This window comes from Alosa sapidissima, chromosome 18 (assembly GCF_018492685.1).
Source record: "Alosa sapidissima isolate fAloSap1 chromosome 18, fAloSap1.pri, whole genome shotgun sequence".
In the NCBI taxonomy this organism is placed as follows: Eukaryota; Metazoa; Chordata; class Actinopteri; order Clupeiformes; family Clupeidae; genus Alosa; species Alosa sapidissima.
In genome coordinates, this window is record NC_055974.1 from 9,076,490 (window position 1) to 9,104,010 (window position 27,521).

A 27,521-nucleotide genomic window follows, 5' to 3' on the forward strand; every position below is an offset into this window, starting at 1 on the left:
CTCAAAACACTAATAGTAACCAAGCAGCGTTACTCGACTGGTCGCAATCATTATGTACATCTTAGGTCTCAACAGGCAGTTTTCTGTTAATATTTCCTAAGTCTTATCTTGTGCTTAAATACATTTAGAAAATCGTGAATCAGTTCAGTAGGTTTCTACAGGAGGGAACAGGTTTTAAAAGTGACAAATGATAAAGACTTGAATAAAAGTTAGTGGTCAAACTTTATATGATATTTGATACAAAAAAAGGTACATAAAAAGAAATCTGAAATAAGTGCAGGATACAAGAATACATAAGTTTCATTATAAAAAATACTCCAATGAACCTAGTGGATAGATCCCAGCGTGCAGTTTTAGGATAATTATAAGAAGTCATATAAATAGGTATGTACAGTGTGTGAACTAAATCAAAGTAACAATGTACAAGCTTATTTTCCAAGTGAAATTCCAGCATATTTTACCTTTGTTTTGTAGGGTTTTCTTTATACCACAAGGGGGCACTATCACTAACACTGAGTAACAAACTTCCACTTTGGTAACATCTCCAGCAACACACTGGGAGCACTGCAAGGACTTCAGTCAAGAACAGCAAACATTTTGCTCTTGCTCTTGTATTTTAACAGTATAATCTTTTGGTGCCTTTTAGCAGTCCTTAATAGTCCAATATCTGCCTGCTAATTTCAATTAGACATGTCATGGTCATTCCATTTCCCAAAAAGAAAAGCAACCACAGTTGTGTCCTTGATGTCTGCAAACACGCACTGCTCATTCACAGTCTCTTCCATTTGCTTCTTATTCAAGCCTGCCTTCACAATCCGATAGCCCTGTAGTAGAACATCCATCAGTGTGGCATTCAGTTGGACAGGAAGTCAATATTGGCCCGAACGGTGCGGTTCGTCGCCATGTCGATGGCCATCACCTTGATCTCCGTGTCCCCAAACTGCATGGTGGTGCGGATCTCCCTCCGCTCAGATGTGGCGATCCCGTTGTTCCCGGCGGCAGCAGCGCCGGCCTGGGGCTCAGGATCGGGCAGATCCAGGGTGATGGCCCCACACTTCCTGACCCCTGGGTCGCTGATGTAGGTGACGTCGTCGCTGATGCTACAGTAGATGTTGATGATGATCTTGCGCTGGCCGACCCTGGCCGGCGTGTAGCTCCGACGCACCACCTCCCCGAGCGCCACCGACTGGTCCACAGCCACAAACCTGTCCAGGATGTCTGTGCACCAGTCGCGGCCGTCCTTGACCAGCAGCTTCTCCCGCGGGTGTCTGCCCTCCACGAAGCGGTTGAGGACCCCGACGCCGTAGGTGAGCGGGCAGCGGCGGACGCGCACCACCGTGGGGTCCAGGCCGAAGAGCACGGCGCCCTTCAGGATGGTCAGGCCCACGTCCTGCGGGATGATGATGCGACAGTTCCGGCCCAGGGCATTCTGAGCCGCCCGCTGCAGCATGGGTGACTCGGCGAAGCCGCCCACCAGAAAGAGGAAGCGCACGCCCTGGACTTCCTGTTTCTGCATAAGCTCCTCTGTGGGAAAGGGTGGAGAAGGAGAGGGTCAGGAAGGTCATGGAGCTCTGGCAGGTTGGACTCCAGGCTTAGAGAGAGGTTCTTTCCTTAAGGTAGGATTCAGGGGGAATAACTACTAGAAAGACACCTATGAATTAAAACCTTTACAAAAGTTGTGTTCGAGATTAGCAAGAGATGCTATAAGCTTACAGAACATTCCTTTCAAGGCACTTCTCTCAGAAGATAAATCACAGTAGTGTGTGTTAATGAGGAGCCTTACCAATGTGTTTGATGATGTTATTGATGGTGGGTTGGAAGAGCTCGTTCATGGCCTCTGGAGTGAGCCTCAGCATTCCCTGACATGACCATTTCACAATGTTCATGCTAGAACAGAGAGAAACACATTTCAGATTTGCACACCCTAGAGCAAGCTAGTGGCTTAGGATGTCAACTTACAATATCGACTCATTTCAAGACTGAAATCCCCAAGTCTTTCTTTGAGTCAGACGTACAATAGGATAGAGAATGTATCTTTTCAAGAGCAATTACAGACAATGTTGGACACTGGATGGCATAATTATTCCATTTACTCCTTATTGCAGCAAGAGCCTGGCTAGGCCCTTTGACCTCACAGAGGAGAGCGTGTAAAGCACTAACTGATTTGGGACCTCACTCAGACCTCACACTTGACAGATTCCTCCCAAGAGATCTACCGGTATTCACTCTGTAGGTCAGTGGTGTAGTCTACGTAATATGCACTACGCAGTATACCCACCTAAAAAGCATCACTATCTCAGTATAGTAAGAATATGTATTAACATTTGGGGTTGATCACATGTATTCCCACTACAACTAACTACTACTTCACAGTATATCCACTACAGCTAACTAGACTACACCACTGCTGCAGGTCCTAAGGAATGCAATCTCATACACTGATTTTCTCACCACTCATAGGTGCTGTGTTAGTTAAGTGTGCTTTTGGGGTATGGTGTTAGGATTTTGTGTGGTGGTGTGGTGGCCATGTTTCTACACAAATTAAAACACTGCAGTACAACACTTTATTCACATGATCTCAACCCTTTAGTTACCGAGGGACTGAGTATTAGTAAAATATGTTTTAGCATTATGCAAAATGTTGTTAGTTTTCCGAAGTCTTCAGAGGACATGTACCCATTTTGATTATTATGCAGTGTAACACATCCAAGAAGCTACCATGCAAGGAAACTGCAAGTTACTTATTCATTAAAACAGGCATTTCCTGAGAAAAGTCATTAATTACTACCGCAGCATGAGTTCAGTCAACTGTGCCCACAATTAGATACTCAAACCGAATGAATGCTTGTTGAATGTTGAATGATTATCCAAATAATTCTAGAGGGACAGCTAAACTAAATTACGTGTGTCCCCCAAAAGGGTGTAATGAACCTTATTAGAAATGGCCATGTTGGAATGAAATGGCCAAGATATCCGGCCTAAGCCTTACCCCTGCTCTTACTCTTTTTCAGCCAATGGCCTGCCTGCTTGATCTGTGATTAGACTAGGGGAAGTAATTTTGTCGATTTATATATAAAAAACTCATTTGATAGACACATCTGGGTTTTGTATTATGCTACCCTAAGTCTTAGCCCAGTTCAAAGTCTTGTCCTGTGTGTTAATGAGTATTCCAGCTAGAACATGTTTTAGGTGCCTACTTGCTCTTGCGCAGGGCGGTCTCCACACTCTGTCCTCGGTGCCTCTTGTAGAAGTCAATGAAGGAGAAGGGCAGGGAGATGTTGAGCCCGTTGGCCCGGCCTGGGGCAGCGGTACGCTTGCGAGCCTCGAAGGCGATCATCAGGTCCACCCAGGCGGCAGGACGCTTGGCTTTGAAGCTCTCGATGAAGTCAGCCCCAAAGATCTGGCAGAGCAGGGCCTCAAAGGCCAGGTCCACCCCCACAGCACCATACGGACCGCCTTACAGGAGGAGGAATCAAGACCAGTATAGCGTTTAGCTTTTCATTGGGCATATGTTGTCCAAAGGTAAGATGGTGTCACACCGTAGACATTTATGAAATATTTATGAATATCAAGTTTTGCCCTTGATGTTCAATGCCAGAGTGGTGGGTCTCATTGTTATAATATGTTTCTCTCTGTGTTTGCTTCACAAATTATTATTGGGGTTAAGAGCACAGATTTTAGAGCAGAGTGCTAGAGGCATATTGTGGAGCTGCAACAACTGCTCCTTTTAAACCTGCTCCTTTTAACACTGCTGCTCAACCTTAATTGGACTCAGGCAATCTACATTATCCTACCCATCATCATTATTAAGCACTTCACAAACATTCCCAGGCATTGCAAACGTCATTCCATCGCTTGAGGCCATAGATAAGGTGAAAATATTATGCCCTTGTGAACGTCAGCAATACAAGTGCACCAATGGCTGATGACGTTGGATACAACAGAGGGCGCCGGTGGGAGGTCAACACACACACACACACACACACACAAACACAGGTGGAGGGGAGTCTCTTGGCTGCTGAGACACATACACACACACACACACACAGGTGGAGGAGAGTCTCCCGGCTGCTGAGTCAGACAGTCACCTGAGGCTTTGTACAGCTCTTTCAGCGTCCCCTGCGGCTGCTCAATCTGGTGGACGGTCAAGTCCACTGTTCCCCCTCCGCAGTCTGCCACTATGTAGCGGTCACCTGCAACCAGCCACACACAGAGAGAGATAGACAGAGAGAAACTGCCATTAGCATATCTTGCAGTGAGAGGAGAGTAAAATCCATCGTGTGTATTGCGGAAGTGCTAACCGCCAACCCCCTCCCATGGCCATTCACTTGTGCGGTCAGCCTGTGTAAACAGCCCCCGGGCCAGTTTATGATAACTGGCCAGATAAGACCCCAGACACAGGGCCACAGCCTCGTGTTTATGTCCACCGGCCACGAGGGCCACACCCAGTGAAAAATGGATGTAAGAGTGTGTGTGTGTGGGGGTGGGGGGGGGGGGGGGGGTGAATGAAGTGGTAGAAAACTGAGAAAGCTGTGGGATGAAATAAACAGAAAAGGGAAGGGGGTTTATTTGGAGTGGAGACCTGGCCTGTCACAGTGTGTGTGTGTTTGTGTGTTTGTGTGTGTGTGTGTGTGTGTGTGTATGTATTTGTCTGGGTAGTGGGATGGAGAGGCATGGGCTGGGGGCTGAACCGGCGGTGGAGATCTATAGGCACTGCTGTTTCAGATGGATCAGCTTGCCATGCGGGATTGCAGAGGGCCGTTAATGAGCTGGCATCGGCAGGAGGAGGAGGAGGAGGAGGAGGAGGAGGAGGAGGGGGCTGCTGGGGTTTGGAACTGGCCGGAGGATGGAAAACAAACAACAAGACGTGCTGTGTTTGGTTTCTCTCTCTCTCTATCTCCCTATTTTACTCTTCATTTCTTTTTATCCTGATTTCACTCTTTCTTTCCTTCTTTCTTTCTCTCTCTCACCCCTGTTCGCCTGTTCCCTTGTTCTCCCTCGCTTTATTTCTGTGATGGCAGGAAACATCTGGATTTGAAGGACTGATTATTTTGACCCTGGAGCTTGCCGAGCGGGTGAAGCTAATGCCGTAGGATTTATAAAAACATACACACACACACACACACACACACACACACACACAAAGGCACTCTCACACCCATCCACACACACATACTCACACAAACACATTTTGCAGCCAGTACAAACATAAATGAAAGGTGGTGTGACTGCCCATAAAGACTGACCTGAAAATGTACACTGGAATTAAAATCACATAAAAGCATAAGCTGCTGGATAACGAGGGATCTCTCCAATTAGAAATGAAGAGAGAGAGAGAGATGACTGTAGGGAGTGGAGAACAGAGGGACCTTTATTTGCAGTGCCATTGTTGGATGATGTTCAGATTTCATATAGCTACAGGAAATGGTGCTGGCTGTATGTTAGACGTGTGTGTGTGTGTGTTCCCATGGGCCATTTTAAAATGGGCAGGCTTGCTGGGATGATATTCAACTCTTGGCAGGCTTCTTTTGTGTTTCTTGTACAAGTGTCAAAAACACTTACTACATGTCCTTCTTAAAAACATGTAAATTCAGTTAGGCTGTGTATCTGTCCATATCCATGGCAACTCGCCAATCTCTGTGGCAACCCACTCACCTGTCTGCATCTCCGACCACAGCTCCCCTGTCCCACTCTCCACCAGAAAGGTGCGGCTGTGTCTGGACCTCCTCAGCTGCTCCCTCGCTGAAACACACACACACACACACACACACACACATGTCTGGGGTCAGTTCCTCTTCACTCCCATGGAGTCAGAGGTTGGAGGAGCTGCAAATGCTGTGGTCAAGCCAGTAAAAGCAAGGAGTGAACCATCATAAAGCGTCCAGCACATGGGCCTAATTTACAACGACTACAACACGGGAGAGGAGATGAATCACCCGTAAATAAGCTAACACAACATTGGGAGTACTCTGGACATGCCCCCCTTTAGCGGAGGTTAAGCACCACTCCCGTAAAGCAAAAGCCCAACAGAGTTGAGAAATTAGCCGAGGTCAGAGAGACAATAAAAACAAACCAACTTCATCATCATCATCATCACATTCACAAGGCTCATTACAGTTGCCGCACACAGTGACCTAGCAGGGACTTGGATATGGTTGAGTCTCTGCGGCTGTGGAGTTCTAAGAGGCTGTTTTCTGAGGGTTCTGAGTGTTTTAGTTCCTCGGCTGTTAGAGTAGTGGCTGATAAACAAACCAGGAATCTGAATGTTTACACTCTTGAAAAGTGTCAGAAACTAGTACTGACACTGCCAAGCTGCTCCAAAACAACCTTCCTCTCCTTCTCTCCAACTTATTACAAACATGGATCCATCACAGTTGATTCTGGTGTATTTATTCATCAGCAAACAAGTTCACAGATCATTAGCCTCTCTCTGGGTAATAGAACTGATGATGTTAGCATTGCTAGCATCCTATGAAAGCCCTCCTCTTTCTCCACAGGCTATTTCTGCGCTAGCAGGGGCACTTTGTGCATATTCCAGTTGAAGAACCCTTTGTTTGGCAAGACGTTGATTGATTCTCAGCGTTCTAAGTAGACCCTGTCAGGGACGCTCTGTTGAGACAAGGCAGGCGGCCATTACTGATTGATTGCACTTTTTTGGAAGAGTGCCTGGCTGGTCTGGTCTGGCCTGGCGTACAGTTAGTAGGTAAAGCTGAGGGGGATTGGTGCCATTGGCCACTGTGGAGATTTTTTTGGGGGGGGGGCTGCAGCATCTGAACAGCATCTAGAGAGGGGGGGTCGACCTGACTCCACTCTCACTGCTGCGTGCCAAACATTCAGCCACGCTCCCCTGCACTACTCTGCAAGGGGGTCCCGGGGTCTGGAAACCATTTAGGCCACAGAAATCTAGGGTAGAAGGAAAGAAAAGACAGAAGAAAAACAGAGAGAAGGCAAGATCGAAAAAATTGAGAATTTGGAATGTTTTTTTTTTTTTGTCCGTGTGACTTCACTACTGACGATCGGAGCAGGCAGAAGTTCAGGAATAGTGAGTTGATATAAGGGAGAGGAAGGCCTAAATATAGAAACAATGGGAAATGCTGAAAAGACAGAAGAGAAAGGGATACTGTGTGTGTGTGTGTGTGTGTGCTCGTGTCGTGTGTGGGTGTGAGAAACAGAGAAAAGAAGAGATGATGAGAGGCTGTGGAAAAGACACAGAACACTCTAACATTCTTGGCACTCTGTTGGTGTGCAGCATGATGTGGCAGTGCATAGATCTCCATATGACCCCTCTCCTCTACAGGCCTGCTTATTAGAAATGATGAGAGAGAGAGAGAGAGAGAGAGAGAAAGAGAGAGAAAGAGACTGAGAATGGACAAAGGGAAAGGAGAGCAAGGCAAAGTCTGAATTTTTGGGGTAAGAAGTCTGGAGCCATGACCGTGACGGACATATTTTATGAGAAACGAGAGGACTGACGGGAGTTGAAGTGTCGTTCATTCAAAACCGCATTTTCTCACTCGGCGGGGCTCAGGTCCTTATATGCTGCACACTCGAGAGAAAGAGAGAGAGAGAGAGAGAGAGAGAGAAACTTGAGGATTAACAGGGCGAGAGGGGGGTGAGATCATGGTCTCAGAGCACCTTGTTTCAATTACAGGCCTGTGTGTGTGTGCGCGTGTGTGTGTGTGTGTGTGTGTGTGTGTGTGTGTGTGTGTGTGTGTGCGTGCGTGCGCGTGCGTGCGTGCGTGTGTGCGTTTGCGTGTGTGTGTGCATGTGCGTGCGTGACTGTATGCATTTCTTTGTGTATGTGTGTGCGTGTGTTATATGCATGACATGCAGACTAACAGCGTGGAGAGCTCTGGGCTGGCTCAGTTTTTGGTGCAGCTCTTCCACCCATTCAGAGACGGACAGAGAGAAAGAACGACGGACACACAGAGAAAGAATAATGACTGACAGACGAGGTCAGACACATTTAGGGCGTATTTAGGCCAAACCCTCTCAGGGTCACCCCATTCCTTATGGAAGAGTGACAAACAAGACCCCCATCTCTCTCCCTCTCTCTCTCTCTCCCCCCCCCTCTCTCTCTCTCTCTCTCACCCCTCTCTCTCTCTCTCTCTCTCTCTCTCTCTTTCTCTTTACATAAACACATGGTTTCTATTCTTCACATCTCTCTGATAGCCCCATAGCGTTATCTGAACTCTGCATAATGCCCATCTGCACACGCACGCACATACACACACACACACACACACACACACACACACACTTTGCATCAAAAGCCACAGGCCCCCCTAGAGAGATGAAAGCACTGCCTTCCCAAGGACAAGGGGTCCGCTCCCCGTCCCATGGTAATTTCGAAACCGGAGAAACATTGTGGTTTTTCTGGGCTCTGGCTTTAAGGCAAATGGGGGATTGTTGAAGGAGAGAAAGAAAGGGAGAGAGGCAGGGAAACAGCGCTCTGGTACCTTGCCGAAAGCTCGAGTCAAAGAGGCGGGACCCGTCCAGGTCCATGCCGTTGGTCGTTGGTCGCTGGCTGAGGTCAATCATCTGGTGGAGGCGGAGCTTGCGGCAATAGATGGAGGCAGCCTCGGGCTCCAGGGCGATGAGAAGCTGCTCAGGGGAGTCTGAAGACACCAGGCCAGCCTATGGGGGAGAGAGAGAGAGAGACAGAGAGAGAGATACAGAGAGAGTAAGTGTGTGTGACAGTGTATCTGATTCTGATTTCCCCAAAACATTTTCATTTAATAAAACAAATTAAATTGAGAGAGAAAGAAAGAGAGAAAACAAGTGGAAGAAAGAGAGGAGCAGCCAGCCTACAGAGAGAGAAAGAGGGGAAATGTAAATAGATAGATAGATAGATAGATACTTTATTGATCCCCAGGGGAAATTCAAGTATGTGTGTGTGTGTGTGTGTGTGTGTGTGTGTGTGTGTGTGTGTGTGTGTGTGTGTGTGTGTGTGTGTGCCACCTATTATCATGTTTTATATTTATATTCTATGATTATGAATTTAACTGTTTCACTGCATTTCTAAGTTCCATCCTTTGGCAATATTACTTTCCAATTTGGGCTCACTTGAGAACAAGTGGCCAAAAGAAAGAGGAACTTGTTGTGTGGAGTGTTTTTTTATCACCGCTTATCACTATGACATGGCAAATGAATGTGTTGTTTGTTCATTGTGTTTTTGCAACACCAGATCTCAACAACCATTCTAATAAAGCATAAACAATCAAACGGTAAAGAGAAATCAGATGGAACTTTTTCTATTGCTGTTTTGGTGGCAGCACACATGATACACCAAGCTGTGATAACTGCAGAAGGGCCCATGTGAATTATGAGGATTAATTATAGTGTTGAATTAGTATGCGAGTGCTGCTGATTGGTTGTTCTGTCATGCCGTGATCTCTCCAAGGGGATGGTGAGGCCTGCTGAGGCATGATGGGAAGGTGGGAGAGAGGTGAAAGCACGGCATGATGGGAAGGTGAGGGAGAGGTGAAAGCACGGCATGCTGGGAAGGAAGGGGAGCGGTGAAAGCACGGCATGCTGGTCAAACAGGAAGCAGCGTGGCTCGATCCTGAACGCGGACAGGATAAAATAACCACCAATCAACAAACACAGACAGGGCGGGGCACTGTCCATCCAAGCTGGACCAGGGGCATCCGGGGGGAGGGGAGGGGAGGGGGGAGGTCACCTTGTTTTTTCTCCCTGCCTCCACCCTACCCCTCTCTCTCTCTCTCTCTCTCTCTCTCTCTGTGTCGTTCACTGGTCCAGGAGTGGCTTCCTGTGTTTGTGTGCCGGTCTCTTACATTGTTCAGACTCTGATGACATCGCTGTAAGGAAATTCCGCCTCCCTCTACCCCCCCCTACACACACACACACACACCCATCCATGTCTAAGCCACCAGTCAGTGTGTGTGTGTGTGTGTGTGTGTGTGTGTGTGATTTCTGACTATTTAATATGTACAGTTTTAAATTAAAAGTGGCAATCCTAAGTGCATGGTTTTCTTTTGCCGGGTATTTGCCGATACAGGTGTGAAAAGAGGAGGAAAAACTGCTTTATATTTTGAGAAAGTCACTTCATCCATGATGTCATCAATAGACAGCAGACCGGAAATACAGGACACTGCAGAAACCGCCCTGAATTCCATGTCCATACACTCACACACTCACAGACTCACCTCCACTCACATATCTCTCTCTCAGACACTCACACACACACACACACACACTCATAATGGATGTCATGTATCTGTGGCGTCACATACACTTTGCTCCATGTTCCCATTGATGTGAGTGGTGATTAGGGCTCCAGCATTCCTTTCCATGCACGCAAACTTCCTGAAATAGTCCTGGTAGTGTGTGTGTGTGTGTGTGTGTGTGTGTGTGTGTGTGTGTGTGTGTGTCCGTCTGTGTGTGTCCGTGTGCATGTGTGCGTGTGCTTGTGTGTGCATGCATGCATGAGCGCAGGCACACGCATTGGGGCATGTGTATATGGTGTGTGTGTGTGTGTGTGTGTGTGTGTGTGTGTGTGTGTGTGTGTGTGTGTGTGTGTGTGTGTGTGTGTGTGTGTGTGTTTGTGTGTGTGTGTGTCTGTCCATGTGTGTCTGTGTGCATGTGTGCGCGTGCATGCACACGCATTGGAGCATGTGTATATGTATATATGTGTTTGTGTGAGTATGTGTTGATGTGTGAGTGTGTGTTGATGTGTGAGTGTGTGTTGATGTGTGAGTGTGTGTTGATGTGTGAGTGTGTGTTGATGTATGAGTGTGTGTTGATGTGAGAGTGTGTGTTGATGTATGAGTGTGTGTTGATGTGAGAGTGTGTGTTGATGTGTGAGTGTGTGTTGATGTATGAGTGTGTGTTGATGTGAGAGTGTGTATGGGCATGTTTGCGAGTAGTGGAGTGAATGCTGGTTTTACGATCCCAGGCTTTATTGAGTGAGTATTTTATGGAGTGTGCTGTGGGTTATTTAGCAGCAGTCAAAACTGGCCAGAGTCACAGAGAAGGTCACAGTAGTATAGGTCATATCTCACGCTCAAGCCTATGTGCTGCCATGCTGGATAGTAAATAGCAGAACATAGCTTACTGTATATTAGTGTTAATTGTTTATATAATTAATGTTACAAACAATTGTTCTATAAATATTTGCTGTTGAACTGCCATAAAATGTTTCTAATGCAGAGCAGTTCCTGAAACCTGACGGTTTGATGTTTTTCAAGTACTATCACAAATGTTAGGGTATTGTCCTATGAAGACTGCACTCTCTGGACTTGGTTTCAGAGAGTGTGTTCACTGTCCATATCTAAATGTGATGTGAGTGTTGTGGACGGCAGAGGTGGGCGGAGGTTGTGATTACCAGGTAGGACGCCTCTCGCATGAACTGCTTGGCAGGCTGCCTCCACACAGCCGGCACTGTGATCACCCACCGCACCTCGTCCTCCTCCAGCGCTGCTGACCACACCTCCTTTACCTCCTGCATGATACACACACAGACACACATGTGAAAACACAGTCACAGACAGCATTCAAATGTATCCCCTCACACACACACAAACAGTCTTCCTCTTTTGTACCTTTAAAGGTGCCATGTGTAAGAATTGAGATAAAAATATCCAAGAAAATGAGCTACACACATCAAAAGAATGAGAAGAAATAAGGGGGATGATGTCATGAAAAATGACAAGGTATAGTGCTGCAGAGATATCAACCTGAATTAGCATGCTAAATTACTAGCCACAGCCCGACAGGTGTCATAATACCAGTTTTGGCCATGGGAGGCGGTATGCGGACAACATAACTGCCAGCCAAACTGCAATACACGTTTCTCGGTTGTTACTCTAGGGTAGACCAACTCACTTTCTGGAGGTATACTGCCCCTATATTTTATGGAATGTGTAGTATGAATTTATTTTTTGTCAGACATTACACACGGCACCTTTAAATATATTGGGATACGATGTTTTTACCACCACTTTGGCAGATTATTCTTCATTTTCATTTTTCAGATTCATCACTCATACTCATACCTTTTTTGTAATTTCTATGGTTACGGTTATCGTATTTGTCACAGATATATATCTCCAGCCTACTCTCCCTCTACTATGAAACTGCATGTACTGTTGAAGTGCATCTCTGCTCATGTCTGGATCCCGTTATCACAGGCCTAGGCTGACCCCTGCGACCTCTCAGGGTTTTGGTCCTGATGTTTGTGTGGAAGTGAAGCACCCTTTTCTGTCGGTGTTTTCCCCCAAGCCCCAGGGGCTACAGGAAATCAGGGAGGAGGAGGAGGAGGAGGAGGAGGAGGAGGAGGAGGAGCAGAGGAACAGAGGTGGGGGGGGAGGGTTCAGTGCTCAGGGGATCTCTGGGTTTGGCGTTCTGCCCTCTTGTGTCAGTTGTTCTCCATGTTCGGAGCACTTCGGCCGATTCTTGCGATAGAGCGGAAGGGAACGCTTGGGTTCTTTGGACAGATGCCCGTGGTTCTGTTCTTGTACTAGTTCTTTTTCTTCTTCTCTCAGTCTGTTTCTGTTCCTTCCTTCTCTCCATTTCTGGGTTTGTTTGACTATCTGCTCTGTATCTCTGTCACTTTTTTTGACCAGGTTTTCTTCAATCTTTCTAAAACTCTCTTTATAGAAAGACAGATATCCACCAACCACCTTAAACATTGTGTGAGGGTTTGTACATATATATGACATATTGCATATGCAATATACATGTGCAAACCCTCACACAATGTTTATGGTGGTTGGTGGATATCTGTCATATATTGCATATGTCTGGTCTATTTATGTTGCAGGTTGTGTAGATGTGTGTTAGCATGTACTGTGTGTATTAGTGAGAGAATGAACATCCACATATTAATGCACTCATGTGTGCATGCCTGTGCGTATCCCAATATTTATGTGGCAATTTTGTAAAGTGTGCATATGTGTACATTTGAATGTGTGCATGTATAAACATAAGCATCTGTGCGTGTGTGTGTGTGTGTGTGCGCGCGCGTGCATGGTATTGTGTGTATGTGTGGGTGGGTGGGCACCTTGAGGGCATGCTCCCTGAAGAACCTCAGCGCGTGGGCAAACACCTCGATGGCCCTCATCCTCCGACCACTCACTGCCTCCAGCTCCGTCTCCATGGTGAGGTCCTGTGGGAAAACGAGCAGAACCGCTGCAAAACCTTCCACACCCATTAGAATGCAGAGCAGGCCTGCATAGCTCCCCACACCTAACCACCATGGCCAATACATAACTGCTCATCTCTCATCGCTGGCTGTTTTCATAGCTCAAAGAGGCTGCTGTTTTTTTTTTATCTCACACTGTTGTCTCTTATCTGAGAACATTTGCATTCAGCTCATTTATAAATTGTGATCTAAAGATCACCACCCCTTTCTATAATGTTTAGAGTGTTTTGTAATGTAGTTCAAAACATTAGCCTGACGATCCAGACCCACATTACATTTGCTGCCGCTAGGGTACGTCTAGATTTCTAGGCTAACAAAACATCTATTGAAAGAAAAAATGAAGTCCATGATGATGAACTGCTGATGTGCTACCTAAAGAATAGGTGGAGTACTTATAAATAGCTTTTTTTATTTCTAGTAAAATCTTGCTAGGAAAAACATGCTCAAGAGGACCAGTTCATTCTAAAGCAATATTGCACAAAAGTATACGACTAAAAGTCTACTTCAAGTGTCTTACTTACTCAGTGGACCAGTTAATGCTCAAGGAATGTCAAAACAGCACATCTTTAGTATCAGCAGCACATCTTTAGTATCAGCACATCTAGTATACTATTACAGTATCATTACAGAGCCTCTCACATACTTAAAGTAAATGACTTCAGGTGTATTTGAAGTCTGCCATTTTCCCCCTCCTCCTTTGCTGGACCCTGAGTGCTTACGCTGGTGCTGTGGATCTTCATCTTGAACTTGTCGAAGTAGAGCCAGTGGCGGGCCTCCTCGGGGTCCAGGTCGTGGTAGCTGTCCCGCGCCGCAAAGCCGAAGCTGTGGAAGCGCAGCTCGGGCGTCACCAGCAGGCAGGTGGGGCTCTTCTGATTGGCCACGCCTGGGTCTCCACCTTCCCAGCGTCTAAGGCAGGAAAGGGGTACCAGTACATAGTGAGGTGAGTGCAGTCCACCATGATCATATGTTTATCTTCTCATTCCAGGCCTGATAACACTCTGCGTAAAGGAGCTCTCATCTAACATTTGTTAAATGTAAATACAAATACAAATACGGTACAAACATTGTAGTCAGTTGCTGCAAAATGAGGTAAGTGTTTGTTTTTGCATGTGTGTTTGTACAACGGTGTGTACGTTTGAGTGTCTTTGGGTATACTAGAGGTGTCATCAACTAGTCGAATATTAAAATCACTAGTCAGTGCTGCAGCCATGCAGCAATCAACTAGTCATGGACCAAATGGCTACACTCTAAATGGGCTAGACATTCCCATGTATGAAAGCTGTTGTTGTGTTGTGTTTGTGTGTCCATGACACCGATGACATACCTCATCATGTGGATGGACTCTGGGTCATCGGCGAAGCTGAAGGCATAGCCACTGGAGGTGGTGCCAAAGTCAATGGCCACCACCACGGAGAAGGGACGAGCCACGTGGGGCCTCAACTCTGCCCTCTGAGAGAGAGAGACAGAGGTAGAGAGAGAGAGAGAGACAGATGACAGACAGACAGACAGAGAGAGCGAGAGAGAGAGACAGAGAGAGAGAGAGAGAAATACCAAGCGGCAGACAGGAATACATAATGAATGGGACGGGGAGGCAGACAGACAGAGAGTGAGATGAGATGTGAGTGAGAGGGCGGGCAGGGTTAGGAGATGGAGAAGGAGAGATAGGGAGAGAAAGGGAGGGACAGGGAGGAGAGGAGGAGGTGGTGGGTGGGGGGAGGGAGGGAAAAGACAGGTACGTGAAGGTTATCACTGACCCCGGATCTGTGTGTGTGGGTGTCGTTGTGTTCACTGGTACACTGCACTAGGCAGTGCCCTGGTACGGACATGAACTGACAGCAGGTCAGAGCTTTTGCTCATTTCTCTCCAAAGGTTTATGGATTCGTCATCAGGAAAATATGTCTCTGCATCCCACTTTCATGTGGATTCCCATGCCAGTTTGAGACACTGGGTGAGAGAGCAGACCCAAGTGGGTTTGCTATATATACTATGCCTTTTAACCTCTTGTATCATTAGTCTTTTTCCAAGTTGTTTTCCCTTGGTGTTTTCTCCCAGATTACAGGTGTAGGTCCAGCTAATGGTGTGTCTGTAATGAGTGGATAACTAAAAACATGTGGAGAGCATGGTGTTTGTGAAATGTCCTTGAGAAAATGCAAAAAAAGGCTTAACAGAAAAAGCTTAACAGAGATGGAGAATTTGGTGGAAAAAAACATTCATAAATCTAGCTGAGAGCCAGTTTGTGGGAGTTTTTCCCTGATCCACTCTTTCTTAGTAATCTGTGGTCTAAAAGCATCCCCAGTCTTGGCCACAGATTGCAGTGTGTGTGAACTAAATGGGATTGAGAGCAGACATGGCCGTGCCTAAGAGCCTATGTTAAATTCTAAGTAAAGGAGCATAATTATACATGTGTGAATCGCTGGCTATTACAAATGCTGCTGTTTGACGGTGCACATATTGGTAATTTGGTACCGACAACAATGTAATAGTATATGGTGTGGCATAGGAGTAGCCAGTCTGAGCTTGAGTGTGTGTGTGTGTGTGTGTGTGTGTGTGTGTATATGTGTATGCATATAATGTATGTATATGTATCTGTTGTGTCGTGTGTATATGTTTGTGTGTGTGTGTTTGTGTATGTGTGTGTGTGGGCCCTTACTGGAGAGGGTGATGGCGTGAGAGGGGCAATACTGCAGTCATTTCTGGAAGGCGAGGGGGATCCTGATGGAGTGGACGAAACAGATCTGTTCTCACCTGAGAGAGAGAGAAATAGAAAGACCAGAAGAGAGAGAGAGAGGGAGAGAGGGAGAGAGAGAGAGAGGGAGAGAGGGTTGAGTGGTAGTTTATTGAGCATTCTTGACCTTTTATCTGCACAAAACACATAAGCCTCCTGTCAGTGATCCATAAACATTTTTAGAAGGCCAACCCCAAAGAGCCTATCTAGAACATTCCAAGAGCTTTTTTCCAGAGGTTGAAGGGCATATGTCAGGCTGCTGTAGACTGTGTCATGAGGGTCTCTATCCTGTAAGCTTCAGCTACTGCAGCCGAGTAAAAGGAAAGCCATGACAGCTTTGACATTCAGGGCCTTAAGGGTCCAGCTTATCATCGACTCTTGAAGGTCATGTTTCAAATACCTCACTGGTCCTGTTTTCTGGCAACAGTCACCCCTCCTATCCTGGTTACGGAGATCAAAATGAGCAACATGAATGAGTTTCCGTGCTGGCCGTACTTGTTTTGTTTACTCACTCTGCAAATTTGCTTGTTCTCATTTTTAGGAGCTACTTCCTGTAATTTCACCCTCACTCTCTGCTCCTTGGAGATTTCATGGAAGCCTTTCACTGACGGAGGTTTCCTTTTTGCTAGAGCTTTAAACTGATACATTCCAGCAGACTGGGAGGGATCATATGCATATCGAACTAGACATGGGTGACAGTCACAGACTCTTAATCTGATAAGCGTGTGTGGGACCTGTCATTGCATATCGCACGGTGCAAAAAAAAGCCTGTCACCACGGTAACACCCTGCCCTCTGATAGCTGCCATCCTCTTGGAACGGCAGCTTCCATTTGAAGGGTGTTCCAAAAACTCCAGCCTTTGAGAATTCCTGCAGCGGAGCTTTTGACTTTGGCTAAAGTTCCATGGGTTAAAATGACCATGCCCTCTTTTTGTATCAGACAATGTGGAATTTACAGGAACACGCAAATCAAAACACATGCACACACGCACGCACACATACAATGAGTTTCCATGGAGAAGGTGGGGTGTCCTCTCAGGAATGATGGGAATGTTATCAGAACATGCTCATATTCCCAAGGGGAGGGAAAGAGTATAAGACCAACATGTTCACACCCCTGTCCAGTGGTCCAGCCATACTACATTCACATCATTAACCCCACAAACACCAGTAACAATCTGGTATTCCAGGGAGAGACAACTCTAGCTTCATAACATCATACTGCATCTCTGGCCAGCATGTGAAAATATACAGTTGTTTTTGTTCTTCGGTGCAGCCTGATTTAATATACAACCATCTCTTCTCTTAACTCTATACAGTGATCTGGACCGCTTATCTTAAGTGTTGGAATGTTCCGGTCTCACCTGGCACCTGTAGGGTGTTGTTGTTGCTGGGCTGCAGGACGGCTGCCATGGTGACAGGTGACAGGGCCTTGGCAGCCTAAAGGAGAGCACGCAAAGGTACATCAGCATTAACATCAAAGGCCATCGTACAGAACAGATGACAGTTACATTTACATTCACAGTCTGTAGGCATGTTCATTCAACACGCACAGCATCAAACAGCACAGGAAAGTGTGATGTGTTTTTGGTCTTTAAAGGCGGAGTCCTTAATTTCTGAGCTGTTTTTTCCAATATACAGAATCAGAACTGTGCACGAACACCAAAGGGAATGCATACCATGGATGGCAAGAGTACCTTTCACATTTTGAGTTTCACATCATTTAATGAAAAGTGTTATGAATTATAATCAAGGCTGACACCTTTAAAATACAGCAGCAGAACCTGGGCCACTTAAATAACCTTTTTATACTTTAATGGCGCTGCAAGTGATTAATGTTTCAACACACAGCGTCGTCTTCAGAGTCAAAACCTTTAAAATACACCTTGCTCTACCGGATTAATCCCAGGACAGTTAATCATTCATGTCTGTGCTGACTGCACTGATCCAAAGCACTATACTGACCCAATCAAATCACCCGAGCAGAACCAGCACCTTTTGGCCAGGCCTCATCACACTCAACCCCGTAGCCAATCCCATAATTCCCAGAACCCAAGAACAATCTGTCTGGGTGTTTATGACAACTAAAGATGGATGTGTTCGATTATCACTCGTTCTATCTCGCTCTCAGCAAACATTTCTTAGGGCAGTTTCCCGCCACCCAACAGCTGCAACAACACTCCAGAAGAGCCCTACGGAATGAGATAGCCGACCGCATGTGCAAACACACATATACACACCACCAGGAAAGAAATCTTAAGATAATCATCGCACACCCGTTGTTAATCCACCTTCTCACCAGGGACTGGATGGAAAAATAAAATGGAAGTATGAGGTTGGCTCGGGGAAGTGTTCCCGAACTTCCAAGCCAAATTAAACGGATTCGGGGGCCACAAGTGTTACCTGACATTCTACTCTTCTCTGGCCTAGAATCCAGGTTCCATTTGGTGTATCTCATCAAGTCTTGCCGTTTAAAGACCTCACAGTCATGATGAAAGTGTAAACATCATGACTGAAGCCTTGTTTGTGTGTTTTGGAAAGCCTACACAGTTTAGGGCTCTTTATTTTTACTGTGGTTGTCCTCTGAAATGCCAGCTGTAACAAAGACACTATGAGCTGGAGGAGATTGAAATAAAATGAGAACGCAAAGGGCATACATGAAACAAAACAGAGACACATGTGGTTTAAATGTGCTGTCCTTTATGTGTGTGTGTTTGTGTGTTTCTATATTACTACATTTGGGTTGAAGTTTCTGTTTCCCATTCCATGATAAAAAAAAAAGAGAGAGAGAGAGGGGAAAAACACATTTGTCATGCAGTCTCGCCAAAAGCCCCACACACTTTCAACCCTCATTTTTATACTCTTTTGCGCTTTTTTCCCCCTAAAACTCCATCTTTCTCCACACCTCTCTCAATCACTCCACCTCTCACTGTATTGGCTGTGGAGCCACGCGACTAAAAACCAGGGATCAGTGGAATAAGCAGCCTGGCTCAACTGGCCTTCCCCTCGGGGATAAAAGAGTGAAAACAAGAAGAAAAGAAAAAAGAAAAAAGAGAAAGAGTGAGTGAGTGACTAAGTGAGTGAGAGAGGAGAGAAAGTGGGAGCGAGTGAGAGGCGGGAGGAAAGCCTGCTGGACCCCTGTGATGCTTTGCAGAAGCTGGTTCTGATTCCCAGACCGGATTGGCATGGAGCCCTGAAGCTGGCTTGGGTTCAGCGTTGCCAGTGACACAAAGGAGCAAGGCATTCCACAAGCTACGCCCCACTGTGCCTGGATCAGCTCAAAGAAGTCGAGGGGGGTGCGGAGATGGAGGAAAGACTGCAGGGGGCAAATACAGTATGTGTGTGTGTGTGTGTGTGTGTGTGTGTGTGTGTGTGTGTGTGTGTGTGTGTGTGTGTGTGTGTGTGTGTGGCAGATTGAGAGAGATACAAACTTTTCCAAACCATTTACATTGCACCATCACAACCAAGCCACTGTACAAACACACCCACACACACCCACAGACACACACACACCCAAACCCAACCACACACACACACAGTGGGACATTCACTTTCACTCAAGCCCTGTTTGGTGCCCATTGAAAATGTGATTAACCCTTGGTGACTGTGTTGAAATAGCCTCTATACTCCCTCTATTGAAGAGGACGAACCCACATGACACCATCTTAACAGACTGGCCTGTATACCTTTTTCTGCCTTGAAAGAATAAAATGAACCCATGTTGGAGAATGAAAGATTCTTTCTTGGTCATCACAATTTTACCTCCCACAAGTTTCTGTTACACAGCGATTTTGTTCTATAAATTCACCAAAAGGACATATTTATGTTCTCAAGGTCAAGAATGCATGTGGATAACATTTATCATCAACACAAGCTCAGCTGTGTGGTAAATCAACACATCCACTATCTGCAGCAGCGGGTGCACAACTGTAGACCTTCTGTGTAGAAAAGCGACACTCACGGCATCATTGCATGGTGATTGTATGTTGTGTTCATCACCACAGGAAAAGTGGCCCAGTGTTTTCCACTATCCAGTACTCCAAGAGTTTGCAATCAGCGCCTTCTTGCCTGCAGTGACCCTTGCACACAATAGGATGACATCACCGCACACTGGTGCATACAGTGCCGAAGGAAGAGGGGGCACACCCCTTAGCCTCTACCCCTTTCTCACGTGGGACTGTCCCGTGCTTCTTCAGGGGTGCAAGACACACCCTCGCCAAAAGAAAACACACACAAACACACAACTTTTGTAATCAAAAGAGGACCTTATAAATGATTTATAATTGAAATGACATAGTATGAATTGGAATTTTTATGGACAGAACCCAGGTCTCCAATATGAAAGTTGGTGGTGATTTTGACAGACAGCATTTTTCGATGTCACCTATAGGCTATTTTCTTTTACAGTGTCCAGGTTTTTATGAATCTGCTTTTAATACTTTTTGAATTTGAAAAAAGTTCAAAACAGGAACCCCTCTTCTAACCCTTCTATAACACCATTCAAAGTCAGTTTGCACCATCCACAAGTCCGGCACAGGTTTTCCGAACTGGGGCAGAGACATCCCACTGACCTGACTTGAGGAAGGTGATTGACCGAGGAGTCTTTGACCACTTGGTGGTCTCAGGTCTTCTCTTACCCCAAGCCTAATTGCCATGGTCTATCAGTCCTTGTCTAAGAGGTAGAGTCTGGTACATTCCAACTCGCAATTTCTCTAAACTCTGAGTGTGTTGACTCTCCACTCTTTCTTTTCAGGGATTAATTGGGTTAATCAGTATTTTCTGCAGCCAGTTACTGAGCTGTATCAGATGTTTTGATATGTTATCAGATTTTTTTTTCTTTTAAGCCCTGAATGATCATATGTACAAGTTGAGATAATGAGTGTTATAGTGGGTAAGTACAAATCATTCCAAATTAAGCTGGTGTCTTCTTCTGCAGTAACAGTACAAATGGAGTGGAGACAGACTTGGACCATATGAATCACGGCCACACGTTATCAGGAGAGGCAAAGTTTGGCATGGCTTTGGTCTGTGTAGGGCGGCACCCCTGTTTGGTGACACTAGCTTGTCTCTCATTTCCCGTCAGTGTGCCAAAAACCAAAATAATCCACTCGTCTGTGTCCCTGAATACCTCTGGTGAGTTACTACTGTATGTGACTTTTAGACAGACTGATCTCTGACCTGTTGTAAGCTGCATATAGTATACCACAATGAGACTCAGACAAGTGTCACTAAAAGGGAATTCAGGACAGATAATCTAGAAAGTGGTGACCAAAGTGGAGATTCTGGTAAAGTGGTGAGTTTACTGATGGATGGGTGGAATGGTGTAAATATATAGTTTTGGTCAGTGAGTCAGAAACGGCAGTGTTGGGAGTGTGGGGTGGTTTTGGATGAACAAACCATCACAATGCTCAAACTTCACTCCCCAGCACGCAAAAAGGCAGTTGGGTGGGGGGCTGATTTCACCGACACGTGTCCTGTTCCCTGAGAGAGAGAGAGCTTTCCAGGGCTCCATTTCCTGTCTCCGCTAAAGCCCCCGGCCCACACCCCCAACCCCACCGACGTTCTCCTTCACTCTACCCCATATGCAGCTGGCTGCTTGCAAGCAACCCCCCCTCAAGCTCATCTGAAATATACCCCTATACTTTCCCCCATTTGTGGAAGTGCGTTCATTCCAATATCTCTTCTATATACTCTATTTGCCCCAGTTATGAGCCTGCTTTGTGTGTGAGAGGCACCACACAAAAAGGGTTGCCTTTGTTTGACTCATAAACATTAGGCTTAAGAGTCTAATAGTGTCCATGGTTGCCCAATTGGAAATGTGGAGCTGTACATGGAGTTTGCTGCGGAGAGACACTGCCTGAAGACCAGCCAACCTGAATTGCTGAATTGAGATACTTGTTCAGTCAGCTCACAACCAAAATGAATGAATTAAAATCACTCCATATCTCAGTCTGGCTTTTAACTCATAATCAAGTAGAACAATGATACGCCACTCTTCAAAACCTACAGTAAGATGTGCATGTCACAGCCACACCCAAATTTACATGAGATTATACATGCACTCACAAAAGACATTGAACTGTATGTTCGGAGGAACATTTCTGTCATCCGCAGCAGTACACAGAAGTTGAGTGGCAGTTCCAGCGATACAAAGGATATCATGTTCCTCTGGCAACCCTTATTCCCACAGGAGTAAAGATGAAACTTAGTCAGAATGGAGTCGGGGTCCTGGCTTTCCCCTGTCCTCATGTCCAGAATTTGGGTTGCATAAACACGACCCGAGAAAGACCTTGTTTCACTTCAAACAACTCAAGAAGCACACAACACCTGCACTCACATCACCATGGCAACATCATCTTAAGTACAAATACACACCTTGTAAATTTTTTTCCCCAGCACAGTGACAGCACACTACAGTATGCCTTTAACAACATCCATCAAGTCCCTCAACTGACTCTTCACTCTCGTATTGAGTTTAAGGCTCCTGTTCAGACAAGTGGTATCAACTTACCCGTTTGCTCCTTGAACAATGCTCTGGTGTTTCTCGAACAAAGTTAATCCGGGAGTTATAAGTCCGGCGGAGAGAGAGAGGCGAACTCAAGAGGATGACTCTGCAGTCAGACGCACAGCGCAGACAGATGATGAACTTCCCAGCTGGAACTCTGAGCAGTGGTGCTCACAAAAGAAATCGTCACGAGTCAGAGAGATGTGGGGGGGTGGAGTGGAGTTGGGGGGGGGGGGGGGGGTGTTTGGCTGACAAAGAATTGAAAAAGGGAAAAAAAAGACCCCCAGTGTTTTCAGTAGATTCCTAAAAGTCGGTGGCAAGTCGGTGTTGCAAGAATCAGTGTGTGTTGGTCTCACAAGTGCTCCGTCCTGTGCAGGCAGTGTGAAGCTTCCAGTCGCTCCATTGCTCTGGAATGTCAGGGAGGAAAGACGTGATAGGTATACACACACACTCACGCACACACACATCCACAAAGGCAACTCGATCAGGAGAGTTGTTACAGCATAGGGGGTGGGAGGGGAAGCTGACTTCATAGGGAACATGTTCTGTGTGTGTGTGTGTGTGTGTGTGTGTGTGTCAAAGAGGGTGGGGAGAATGTGAAGTGGCAGCACTCTCTGATTAAGTCATCGTGAACCCCCTCCTTTCCTCCTTCCCTCCTTCCCCTGCTCTCCACCCCCTGCATCTTGTCGTTTCTTCTTCTTCCATCTCTCCGCCTCCTCCTGTTTGAAATCTTTTCTTTTTTCCTCTTTTCTCTTCCTCTGATTCATCTCTTCCTCCGTCTCCGTTTGACTGTCCTCCACTCCCTATCTGTGCCATCCTTCCTTGCCTTTGAGCATCTGCTGGTAGAAAGTTCCTTGTTTAAAGAGCTTCCTTTCAGGGCTTTCACAGACTTCTAACATGAACAAGAGAGAAACGGAAACAAAAAGTTACTGGGACGACTTGGGACTGTCCGGACCTCAAAAACACAGGCAAAAGTTACTGGGAGCTGTTTGCTGTGTACAAGATTTCATTTTTTTTTTATTATTAAACAGATCTCAAAGACAAACGTTAACTAGATGCAATAAAAAACGACTTTTTCAGTGCCTATATAGTGCTCTCTTAAATTATTTTTACTACTGTTTAGGCTAATCTCTGTTTTAATGGTGGAGGAACTCAAAACTTCTTATGACCAACAGTTTTTATCATATGCATGTACACATGGGCTCTGTGGCTTATGGTCCGGAGTGTGTGTGTGTGAGCTGGTCTGTGTGTCGGTGATTGAGTGTGTGAGTGTGGATGGCAGACAGGAGTTCTTTAGGACCCCAAGCTCTGATTTCTCCTGCGGACTTTGATTGAAAGCACACATTAACCTCTAACTCACACATAAACTTCTCTCTCTCTCTCTCTCTCTCTCACTCTCTCTCTCAGACACACACACACACACACTGGTGAGTCCTGGAGGTTATTACTACCTTTCAGAGAAAAAATTTCTGTAGCAATGCCCCCCTTCCAAAACACACAAAGAAACAGAGATAGAGAAAGAAGTGGGTGGAAACAGAGGCCCTCTGTGAATTTGTTTCTCCCAGCCCGTAGTATTTCTAAACCAATTTAACCTGGCAAAGTCTGGAATCCATTAGAGGTGCTGTTGAACTCCCAGAGTGAATTACAGGTCTAACTCACCTCCCCACCTCCACCTTCCTCTTCTCTCTCTGTCCCATTCTTTCATATTGTCGTTGTTGTGGTTGTTGTTGTTGTAGTCACCTCTAATGAAATTATTTCATTTAGCAAAAATTATATTTACGGTTAGTGACTCCATGTCGGTCTTTGATTCTCTCTTTATCTTTGTCTCTCTGTTCTTTTTCTTGTCTTTTCTTGTCATTTTTGGGTATGGGTCTTGACAGAGTTGTGACAGGTCTGCATGGACAGTGTCTTCTTCCTCTCCACTCAGACAGGAAGACAACCAGTCAGGTGACAGGATGATCTGTTCTTCTGTGTCCAGACCAAAAAGGCCTTTATGTCTACCTGTCAAGGACACACCAAAAGCTATATTAAAGGAGAATTCCGGTGTGATATTGACCTAAAGTGTGTTGAAATATGATACCGAGTGTGAACGTATGTCTCATAGCCCATCTCGGCTTGTCCCCTGCACTCCAAAATCGGGCGCTAGTTAGCCGATGCTACCAACAGCTTTTTCAATGATGGTGCTTCGGCATCGGGCTAGCCATGCAAATAAATCACTGTTTTACACCATTTACGAGGCTCAATGTATCTCCACACTTCATTGGTAGACTTCCGAGGGCCCTGACATTTAAAACGAGACATTGAGAACTTTGAAAAAGCACTGGTAGTTTACTTACAAGACGATTTATGCAGACAGTATCTTCACAAAGTTTAGCGTTTGCAGCCATCTTAAATTTAGTCACGATAGTTTAGTTTCTTCCAGTAGCAGCAACTGGAATCCATGCATTTCCACAGAATTATTTTTGGAATCTGATCCCTTATCATACCTGTTCATTCTTACTCGTCGCTCGACTTATCGTGACTAAATTCAAGATGGCTGCAAACGCTAAACTTCGTGAAGATACTGTCTGTATATCGTCTTGTAAGTAAACTACCAGTGCTTTTTTAAAGTTCTCAATGTCTCGTTTTAAATGTCAGGGCCCTCGGAAGTCTACCAATGAAGTGTGGAGATACATTGAGCCTCGTAAATGGTGTAAAACAGTGATTTATTTGCATGGCTAGCCCGATGCCGAAGCACCACCATTGAAAAAGCTGTTGGTAGCATCGGCTAACTAGCGCCAGATTTTGGAGTGCAGGGGACAAGCCAAGATGGGCTATGAGACATACGTTCACACTCGGTATCATGTTTCAACACACTTTAGGTCAATATCACACCGGAATTCTCCTTTAAAATACTTTTTTTACTGTAAACACATAAGAAATCAACACCAAATGTTTCAGAGCAACTTCCAACACCCTGTTACATCTTCACTGCAAACTTTCAGGCAAAACTTTGCAACATCTTCATCATTATACATCATGCGTGTATGTGTGTGCGTGTGTGTGCATGCGTGAGAGAGAGAGTGAGTGTGTGCATGTGTGTGTGAGGGTGTGAATGTGTGAGTACAAAATTGCGTACGTGAGTTCTAATATGTTCCTTCCTGTCTGTGAATGTATGGCTGAGATTGTGGGTGTGTGGAAAGACTGGGTGTTTTTAAATTATGTGTGTATGTCTATACATGCAAGCGTATGTGTGTGTGTGTGTGTGTAAGTGTGTGTGTCTTCCGCCCCTGCCTTTCCTGTGCCTCCGGTCCCCACCTCAGGCAATGGGCTCCCACCCTTGCGCGCACACACACACACACACACACACACACACACGTAGACACACACAGACCTTACATTTTTCATTTAGATGCATGATCAACATAGTTCTCCCCCCACCCACCATGACTATGCCCTCAGGCCCCGCCTTGTGCCCTCCATGACCCCAGCGTAGTTTGTGCCTTGAGTGGCTACAGGTTACATGGTGGGAAATGGCCAGTAGTACTGCACAGACACACTAGAAAGGTTACAAAAAATACCCCCCCCCCTTCCTCCCTCCTTACCAATCCATATTTAAAATATGAAATACAACAGAATTGTTTGTAGCCTACTCTTAAGTAGTGGCTCAGGTTTTAGGGGCCATCCACTTTAATTTATGCTCATAGCCTGTGAGCGTTGCATGTGTGAGGGAGGGAGTGGGGTGGTCAGCGATGGTGGAGGTAGTTTGTATGAGAGAACACGTAACGAGGGAATGAGTAAAGGGGCAAGACTCCCCGCAGCGACTATAATAAATGGCCTCTATATGGGGCTATATTACTGAGAGGCCCCCTTCTCCCTTTGCCTGCGTTGTCTGGAGGTAAAGGAGGAAAGTGCCATTACTCACATTCACCCAGCAGTCATCCAGGTCGTGGCATACTGTTTTCAGTGTGACTCACTCGGCAGCTAGGGGAGTATAAATCTGCCTGTCCTGTGTTGGCATTAGCAGGATTACATCCAGAAGTCCTCCAGACTTTCCACTACCTGGGAGCGCGGAGACCGTGGTATTGTTAGTCCTCTGGCGTTGCGTTTAAAGTGATCTTGCATTTGAGCGGTCATGTCTGTGAAAAATCTCAGTGACACACGTGTCGAGCTGACAGTTCAACGCATGCATAACACACACACAGAAACTAGGCTAAACAACACACATGTGCATTGCAGGAGTGACCTCCTGTCACACTCTCGAGTAGCCTAGTAATGATGGCCTGAATGACAGTAGCCTATCTGGTTGGCAGTATGAATGAGCAGTGTCTTTGACTGTGATTGCAGCCTTGCTTTCCTCTCTCTCGGGCCTGATAGAACTGTCAGGAAAAACTACAATCATATCACAAAAGTGCAGATTTGTTTATATTTAGCCTATATAAAACGGCACACTTGGGCCAATCATGTGACGTGCTAATTAGCCTCATACTTGCAGCATGTTACGGAAGGTTAGAACATTTGAGTTGGGCGCCACTTGATGGACACAGAATTCAGTGCAGCTACTGCGAGTTATACAGTTATAGAGGTTTTTGCAAGTCGATAGTGGGCTATCAAATAGGCCTAGCTTCTTGTATCAGGGCGCAGCATTTGCAGTTATTCTGTCAACATCGTCATTCATTTTGTTTAAATTCAAAAAATGTCTATGTTCAAGTTAAGGAAAGAGGATAGTTTAGAGGCAGCCTACTAGCTGGCGAAGTAGCCTAGGTCTAGGCGTAAACTAACGTTATGTGAAACAGCTGTTAGCAACCGAGTCAGCTGAAAAACGCACGAGGAGATTCAGTTTCGAAAATTAGCCTATAGGCCTACTATAGGTTAGTAGGGCGCACAAAAATGTAATGTTTCTGTCTACGATTTTTGAGACCTTGAACAAAGTGAATTCGATCGTTTGCTTTACGCATAATGACCAATACATAATTTCTAAATTAAATAGGATACTTTATGATATCATAAAACATTCTCTGTGAATGGTGTTGTATTGTGGTTGTAATAAAATGATGTCAATATCCATGTTGATTGAAACGTAAAACTACCAATCAGTGTGTATACTTGCACAATTGTGGTCACGTGACTGTTTCCTGCTTGCCGTTGTGG

The 27,521-nt window shown here is 45.7% G+C and overlaps 1 protein-coding gene across 2 annotated transcripts; it reads right to left on the reverse strand.

Moving 5' to 3' along the window:
• Positions 1-203: 203 nt before the first annotated feature.
• hspa12b (heat shock protein 12B) lies at positions 204-26,627 on the reverse strand. 2 transcript variants are annotated; one of them, XM_042070823.1, is made up of 14 exons: positions 26,296-26,627; positions 24,172-24,392; positions 17,251-17,326; positions 15,813-15,907; positions 14,487-14,611; positions 13,882-14,068; positions 13,022-13,126; positions 11,345-11,461; positions 8,457-8,634; positions 5,656-5,742; positions 4,089-4,193; positions 3,198-3,456; positions 1,784-1,887; positions 204-1,524 (listed from the first exon to the last, which is right to left on the reverse strand). In XM_042070823.1, exons 2-14 carry the CDS (start codon positions 24,247-24,249, stop codon positions 854-856), a joined length of 2,187 nt encoding a protein of 728 aa, XP_041926757.1. In that variant the 5' UTR covers positions 24,250-24,392; positions 26,296-26,627; the 3' UTR covers positions 204-853. The 2 variants fall into 2 exon arrangements, with proteins under 2 accessions (XP_041926757.1, XP_041926758.1); XM_042070824.1 differs by lacking the exons at positions 24,172-24,392; positions 26,296-26,627 and adding an exon at positions 22,398-23,018.
• Between the last annotated feature and the right edge of the window lie 894 nt (positions 26,628-27,521).